We start from the raw sequence: 8,686 nt of genomic DNA on the forward strand, positions 1-8,686 counted from the left end.
CAGAAGTTGGTGTGTTAGAGATTGTTTGGATAGATTCATTATGGGTGGCACTTTGTGGGATTTTGATTCTTTCTCGATCATAGAAGCAGAATTCATGACCTTAAAAGAAGCGATCCAAGCAGTCATCCAGATGCAATTGGATTATGTGACTTTTGAAGGTGACTTTCAAATGGTTGTTCATGTTATCCATGCTAACAACGGGGGAAACTCTGAATTTAGCATCATTATTAGATCAATTAAGAATTTAGTACAATGTATTCTCAACTATGAGATAATATTTATTAAGCGCCAAGCGAATTCGGTCGCCACTTGTTAGCAAAAGCGGTCAATTATTGATCTAGAAATAGTACTTTTGATTTCATTCCTTTGTATATTGAAGTTCAATTGATAAATGAAATGTGTTAAACTTACTTGATTAAAAAAACAAATAAAATAAAATCTTTCAATTGCCCTTACTAATAATTAAAAAAAAACAAGTTCAAAGTCAATGAAGAATCTTTCTCTCATATTAAATGCTTCATTTGAAATATTTACTTCTATTAAATTATAGATCTCTTCATATTAATGAAATATTAATTTGTTTTTTTAGTTTCTTCCCATGCTGTATTATGAATAAAATATTAATGTTTTTATTAACATATTCTTATTTAACGAATTTTATTATTAAAATTAACACAGTTAACCACACTTATAATGAATCGAATAAAATACTTGAGCACTAGTATAATCTTAAATATAAACAAAATTCAACTACTTTGACTTTATTTAATGCTATCATTCTTAAAATATTCTTTAATGTAATAACCATTTTTCTCTTGCAAAATTAAATTAAAAAGAAATGAGAATTTCATAATAATTGAGACTAGAAGGAGTCGTTCAAAATTTTACTTATCAAACAGGTTGGTTACTAATGCAACTTGGCTACTAAATAAAGCTATACCTAAAGTGGGAATAGTTTGAGAATTTTCTATCTTGAAAAGAATATAGAATAATTACAATTTATAACATTTACTAAGAGCATTAATTACTTACTAAAATTCAATCAAGCACTAACTGCCAAACAATGGGCAAACGTGGAAATTCACAATGTGACAATAATTCCAACAACATCCAAAGAAAACTACTACCACTACTAGCATCCTAATTTATACCTACAGCTACAGACCAAACCATCCAACTGAAGCAATACATGATTTGATCAAACTGTCCAAGAAACCAAAAACAAGACCGTGATCTTCAAACGTCCCACTGTCGCTAAAACCTACGACAACCATATGCAAATGATGCACATACCCTTAATTTCTTACAGCCTGTGTTGTCCAAACCAAGCATATTGTACCTTGTGCTCTTGTTAAGGCCATATTTTCATTTCCTTAAATGTAGTATAGTCTTTTTTGGGGGGAGCAAGACAATTCAAAAAGACCCCATTTGCACATTACTTGTTGCATACTTATATATGCATTGCAATTTCAGAATATTCATATTCATAGACAACAAATGTAACTTTACAGCCAAAATTTAGTAGTTATTGCAGCCAAAATATCATGAGCTCCTTCCAATATCTTTGCCAGAGTACTCTGCATTACCAAAAGATGCAGCTGCTGTAGTAACATCCAAACCACTGCTGCCGCCGATTGATGTGATAAGTGCTGACAAACCTCCACCGGCGCTGCCACCTGCAGCCATCCCCAATCCTAGAAAATCAAGAGTTGTTTGCTTAGGACCGAACATCGACGGAGTCCCCAACATCAATTCTTTTAGTCCAGAGTCACTGTCACAAGGAAGACCTAGTCCGAGTCCCGCGTGAACTAAGCCAGCACTCTCCTGTTCCACCTGTCCCAGACCCCAATGAAGGCTATCTTGCTGACCTGTTGAAGTGGAAGCGGAAGACGACACGATTCCAAGCCCGCGAAGCAAAGAGGCATTTGTTGCGGCGGCGCCCATTTGAGCAGCTTTCTGAAGTAATGCAGTGGCAGACATAGCCGGTGGCTGATGCGTCGGCACATATTGGCGGCACTCCTGGCCACCTGTTCCGAAAATGGATGATCCGTGATTGGTCGAGAGGCAAAGGGATATGGCCTCGGCCGATGGAGTAGTTGAGAAATCAGTAGGGCGAGCATCTGGACATCCCATGGACCTAATTAAATCAGTGAAGGCTGGTGTTTGAGATTGTAGGCTCGTAGAAGCTGAAGCCGTTGAAGAAGCAAACAAGCTTGCAAACACACCGCTGCTAGTAGCGGGATGGCCATTGCTTGTTGAGCTAGTACTGCTGCTACTACCACTCGCATTTAAAGTAGTAGTAGCATTTATAGTAGTAGCATTTAAAGTAGTAGTAGCAATGACAACCGGTTGTGTCTCCTCTACGATTTGAGGCGGAATTTCTAGTAAATCTGCACAAACCAAATATAGACTAAAAAAAAGCAAAGCAAACAAAGCATGAACAAAGCAACCGTGTTATTTAAAATTATAATTATCACTAATACGAAAAAGAATGAACAAAAGCAGCCACTCATAACACATAGACAGGGAAAGTTGGTTTCTTTCTTTTATGTTAAACTAAAGTGCTGAACTAAAGTGAAGAACAAAAACAATAGTTTTTCCTACCCTTGAAAACAAATCTTCTTTCATTTTTTGCTTTTAAGATCTTTGTAGTTTTTTTTTGTCAACCACTGCATAATGTTCTATCAAACAATCTCAAAAACACCTTTTTAAGTGATTAATTTTCATTACTTAATTAGCATCCCCGAATCTCAGATCACCTGATCCTGTTCTCACTAACACAAGTCACAACAAAAAACAATAGCAGACAAAAATACTCAACACCAGGATCACATATACAAACAACAACAACACCAAAAAAACAAAACTTTGAATTTGTTATCAAGTTTTAACCACATCAAACAAGACAAAAACATCACTTTTTTTTCCTGATTCAATAAAAATATTTACCTAGCTTCTGAGTCTCCAAAGCAGAGGACACACCACTATTTGACTGAGGAGTTGTTGCAGCGGCGGTAGTCACCACCGGCAACGAAGGAGGCGGCGGCTGAGGCAATGAATCTCCAGTCAAAACCTTTGAATCAGACTCTGAACTAGCTTTCACAACCGGTTGAGTCTGAGATTTCGCATTTTCCTCTGCCAACGCATCACAAAAAGCTCTATGCGTTATGAAACTATCCCTCCTTCAAAATCAGAAACAAAATAAACAAATTCCATTTTTTAGAAACAAATAAAAAATAAACAGATTCCAAAAATGAAATAAACAAAGAAAAAAAAACCTGGAAAAAACGGTTCCACAATCGCATTTATACTCTCTAGAACCACAAACTTTAGAGTGCGCTTTCCAATCCGATTGAACAGCATATTTCTTAGAACACTTATCGCATTTCCACTTCTTCTCACCGTGTTTTCTACAAAAGTGCTTTTTAATCCCCGTTAGATCGCCTAAAGCTCTAGAAGGATCATGATGAACACAAGTCGGTTCAGGACAAACATAAACCCTTTTCCTAACTTCCTTACTCGACCTCTGCCGCAGTTTCCATGGCAGATTATGACCTCTCCTATGAAGTTGAAGATTCTGATCCCTCTGAAAACCTTTGTTGCATATTTCACACACAAATCTATTCGTAGCTAACAGAGTCGTTGGAGATAAAGAAATCACCTCTGCTTCCGGATCTTCACATATCAAAAAATTAATAACTATTATAAATTATATTAATTAATCGGAAATTAAAAAAAAATGAAATTATAAATATTTATATATACCTGGCATTCCGGGGAGGTTTCTTTTTTTCTTAGTGGGTTTTGGAGGAGTTGTTTGGTTATTGTTGTTGTTATTGTTGTTACCAGAGGAAGAGATGCTGGCTTCTCCAGAAGCTGTAGAAACATTGTCTAAATCAACCATCGGAACTAAACCTAGCTATAGGTGAAAAGCTTGAAGAACAATCTTTGTACAAAGAGGGAAAAATCTTAGATGCATTAACACACACAATCTCTCTCACAAACAAACTTTTTGATTTTTTTTAGGGTTTCTATTTTTTTTTTCTTCTGAGCTTTTCTTTTGTTTTGTTTTTCTCTTTATCTTTATCTATATCCACCGGTCAACCTGCTAAGGTTTTATTTTATTTTTTAAAATTAATTTTTTTTATTTTACGTTACCTCGTTACGCTCATTTACCCACACCAACTACCACAACTCCAATAATGCTTCCTCTCTCTCATCTTTAGAATCCAAAAACCCGTTGACAAATAATACCTTTTCGCACTAAACCCTCTTTGAGCTCACACGTCTTAAATTAGGAGGTGAGTATTACTCATAATGAAAATAGTTAAGTAAACTTGTTCAGTTGAGGGAGGTTTGGGTCTTCATTTCACAAGATTTCACATTCGAAATCCTATTAAAATTTATCTTTATTATTATATCTCATACACATAAGTGAATAGTAAAATTGATCCTTTTAAATTAATTGATTATATGGGCTAAATATCAAGATTTTAAAAAGAAACTGAAATGGTTAAGTAGGGATAATTAAGAGCTAATTTTTTTTTTTTGGACTGGGTCGTGGAAGAAATGTTGAAGGGTTTTGGTGTCTAAATTTGTATGCTCCACTTGTCGAGGCAAAAGGTACAGTGAAGAAAGGACGAGTGATTAATATCGCGGGTTTGTCGTTTAGCGCGGTGAGTCTTTGTATTGGTTTGAATCCGTATTTCTGTAGAAACCGACAAAGACAGACAGACACCACCACCATTATAGATTGTAGTACTGATTTAGTGTATACTACAAAGTAAATAAGTGTATTTCTTTTGACAGAAAGGTAAATAAGAAAGTTAGTGATGCGGTTTTTGTCAAATTTATAATTTAATAATTGGATTTAATTTTGTTTATTTATTTAAAATTTGGATTTAATTTTGTTTATTTATTTAAAATTTGGATTTAATTTTGTTTATTTATTTAAAATTTGGATTTAATTTTGTTTATTTATTTAAAATTTGGATTTAAATTATTATAATTATTTTTAATTACCATAGATATGAAGACACAATCAAATCATAAATTTGATGTAAAACGTAATTTATGATATATCAAAAATTAAATAACGACATGAACATTAACAATTATAGTTAAAACATATAAAATAATATAAAAATAAGTTAAATTATGTGTTATTTTGAAAAAGCAAGTCTTAAGTAAAATTCCATTTCTAATATATGTTGTAATTTTATGAACAATAAATTATAATTGGTATCTTCCAAAATGATAAAAAAAAATGAAAATGAGTAAATATTAATAAATGCATGAAAAATAGTATCACATATAAATTAGTACTCACATTAAAAAAAATTATAAAAAGAGTCATGCTCATTAATTTGAACAAAAGAACAAAAGAAGATTAAGCGCCACCGATGACAATGACTCCAGTTCAGGGACCGAGTCCGAGACCGTGGGTGTAGAGGCGGTAGGGGTGGTTTATAGGAGGCATTTTAGCTCTTAGGCACGATGCATTGGAGAGATCGGACTACTTGTGGCGCTATACAATAGCATCAGTGGCGCTTTGGCAGTCGGCCTTCGGCTGACATGTAGTCATTGTCGTTACTTTTTGTCATTTCTTGTGTTTGAATTTTAAATTCAAAGTACGCAACACTCTGTGAAGTGTTATATAATGAAAATATGCAATTCTTGAAAAATGTTGTTATAGGTGAAACATTATAACTTATGGTAAAAGTATTACTAAAAGGAAGTTATTTCATCAAGGATTGCAACCTTGTGAAACAACACTAGTATGACCTATAAATACTTCATTCTAGATTTATAAATATCATAACAAAAAAGCATATCCTCTCGAATAAATTCCAGATATTTTTACTACGTTCGTGTTTTTATCCGTCTTGTGCAAACTCGAGAAGGCTAAATTATCTTGGACATTCCTGCATAAAAGCTCTAAGGCATTCGAGAGTGTTTGAAATACTATAAGGAAAGTGATTTCTTCATTGTTCCAGCCTTATATTCATTCAATCTCAAAGCGTTAACTAATAATCACTACGGTGAGCGAAAGCATGGCAATCAAAGGCAAAGTGCAAGGATGGTGGTATGATACATGTGCAACCGTGCATGTATCTTATGACAAAGCAGCATTTAAAACATGCTCTGAAGTTAACGATGAACAAGGAGTACAAATGGGAAATGAAGTGCGATCTAGAGTCGTTGGAACTGGATTCTTCAAACTCAACTTCACTTCCAAAAAGATAGTCACTCTTGTTAATGTGTTTCATGTTCCCGACATGAAAAAGAACCTTATTGTTAGAGACTTGTTGAGAAAACCGGGAATTAAGTCTGTATATGAATCTGGCAAACTAATATTGGACCATAATGGTGTGTTTATAGAAAAAGGATATTCCACTTAAGGAATGATCAAACTTTGACCTACCGATTATATTATTAATGAAATTTATAATTCTACTTATATGCTTGAATCTATTTCTTTATAGCATTCTAAATTAGCACATATTGGTATTAGTATTATGAATAGACTAATTAAATCGGGATTGATCTCATGTAACATTCATGATTTTGAAAAATGTGAAATATGTGTTAAACAAAAAATGATCAAGAAACCTTTCAAAGGTGTTGAAATAAAATCAAATGTGCTTGATCTTGTACATTTTGATTTGTGTGAATTTAATGGCATATTAACCCGTGGGGAAAACCGGTATTTTATAACCTTTATTGATAACTGTTTTAGATTCACATATGTATATCTTTTAAAGTATAAAGATTATGCATTTAATGCTTTTAAAATTTATAAAGCGGAAGTAGAAAATCAATTAAGTAAAAGTATCAAAGTCTTTAGAAGTGATAGGACATGGAGTACTTTTCTACGTGATTTGATGTATATTGTGAAGAACATGGAATTATACATGAATGTTTTGCGCCTCATATACCATAACAAAATGGTTTGGCCGAGAGAAAGAATCAAACATATCAAGAAATGATAAATGCTATGGGTGTATATGAGTTGGGTAAACTCAATAAACCCAGTAAAACCCACCCAAAACGACTCTAAAAAATAGGTTGGGTCGGGTTATTGGGTGAACACGGTTTTAAAAAATTAAAAATCATTCAAAATAATTGGGTTATGGGTAAACCCACACCTAACTCACAAAACCCATGTGTTATTGAGTGACTATTTTTTGTAATTTGATGAGTGATGACTTTGATGTCTTTAATCTTAACTACTACGATTACAACCTTTTGAACATGTTTTATTTTATAAGTAATGATTTTAAATTATTTAGGATGTCTCACTTTGATTATTTTGATGTTAATTATTGTAAGTTGTAAGTATTTTATGCAATTCTATGTATTATTGTAATGTAACTTTGGTTTTTCCAAATATGTTTTTATCGTACATTTTGACATTTATGTTTAAAAAAATAGAAGTAATAAGCTAAACTATTTATTAAGAAAAATGTGACACATAATTTATAATTTTATAAGGAATCAAAAAAAGGAAAAAAAAATTGGGTACCCACTACCCAACCCAATCTAACCCATAAATTTGTGGTTTTACCCAAACTAACCCAATGATGTTATGGGTGGTTATTTTACCTCACCCAAATCAGTGTACTTTGTATGGGTTGGGTCATGGTTTTGACTAAATTCATCCTAAATCGACTCAGGTTCACCACTAATAAATTTTATGTTAATATATTATGAATTACCATTTAATTCATGGAGTGAAGCATTGTTATTCGTATGACACATAATGAACATGATTCCTTTGAAAATAACTGGTATTTCTCCATATAAGATATGGAAAGGTAGATCACCAAATATTGGTTATTTTAGAGTGTGAGGTGTGTAGCATATTACAAGAACATGGATCCTAAAAGAACTTAATTGGGTCCTCGAGGTATCATATGTGCTTTCGTTGGATATGCATACAATAGTAAAGCATATATACTTTTAAATCTGGAGTCTAATGTGATTGTTGAATCCCGAGATGCAGAATTCTTTGAAAACCTTATGACAAAGGATAAGGAATCTGAAATTCCCATGAATGAAGAATCTTGTAATGAAGATTCTTCCCGGATTGTTGAAACACAACCTAAACCTAAGATAAACAAAAGGGCCCGAAAAGCTAAGGATCTAGGACCAAATGAAATCGATTCTCAACTTATTTCCTTTTATCTAGTTGAATGAAACTGCAAGAATAATGTTCATAAGATTCATATTAATCTTCAAGTGGAGAATGATCCTAAAACCTATAAAGAAGTAGTAGTGTCAACAGACTCTTCTTTTTAGAAGGATGATATCCAAGATGAAATGGATTCAATTATGTCAAACTACACTTGGGAACTTGTCGATCTTCCCAAAGGATCAGGGCCTATTGAAGGCAAATGGGTGTTTAGAAAAAAGTATCATAGTGATGGTACATTAAATACCTGCAAGGTGTAAGACCCCAATTTTGACCCTAAGACCCCTCATGCAATTTCATCATAAGCACTAGCATTAAGATCATACCTTGGCGTCCTCCTTACCCCTCTCTCATTGGGTTTGTTTTGGGAGAGATCGCCAAGCACCATGTGATTGTATCATACTTGTATATTATCATTTTACCAACCAAAATACCAAAAATATGTCTTTTCATTTGCCTAACTCTTTTGTAGGTAAGGCGTGATCACATTGA

General features: G+C 33.3%; 1 protein-coding gene across 1 annotated transcript; it reads right to left on the reverse strand.

Annotated features, from left to right (window-relative positions):
• Positions 1-955: 955 nt before the first annotated feature.
• On the reverse strand, positions 956-4,205 carry LOC127074543 (zinc finger protein GAI-ASSOCIATED FACTOR 1). The gene is made up of 4 exons (XM_051015873.1): positions 3,766-4,205; positions 3,279-3,675; positions 2,950-3,182; positions 956-2,390 (listed from the first exon to the last, which is right to left on the reverse strand). Exons 1-4 carry the CDS (start codon positions 3,902-3,904, stop codon positions 1,543-1,545), a joined length of 1,617 nt encoding a protein of 538 aa, XP_050871830.1. The 5' UTR covers positions 3,905-4,205; the 3' UTR covers positions 956-1,542.
• Between the last annotated feature and the right edge of the window lie 4,481 nt (positions 4,206-8,686).

The sequence above is a fragment of the Lathyrus oleraceus genome, chromosome 4 (genome assembly GCF_024323335.1).
Source record: "Lathyrus oleraceus cultivar Zhongwan6 chromosome 4, CAAS_Psat_ZW6_1.0, whole genome shotgun sequence".
Taxonomy (NCBI): Eukaryota; Viridiplantae; Streptophyta; class Magnoliopsida; order Fabales; family Fabaceae; genus Lathyrus; species Lathyrus oleraceus.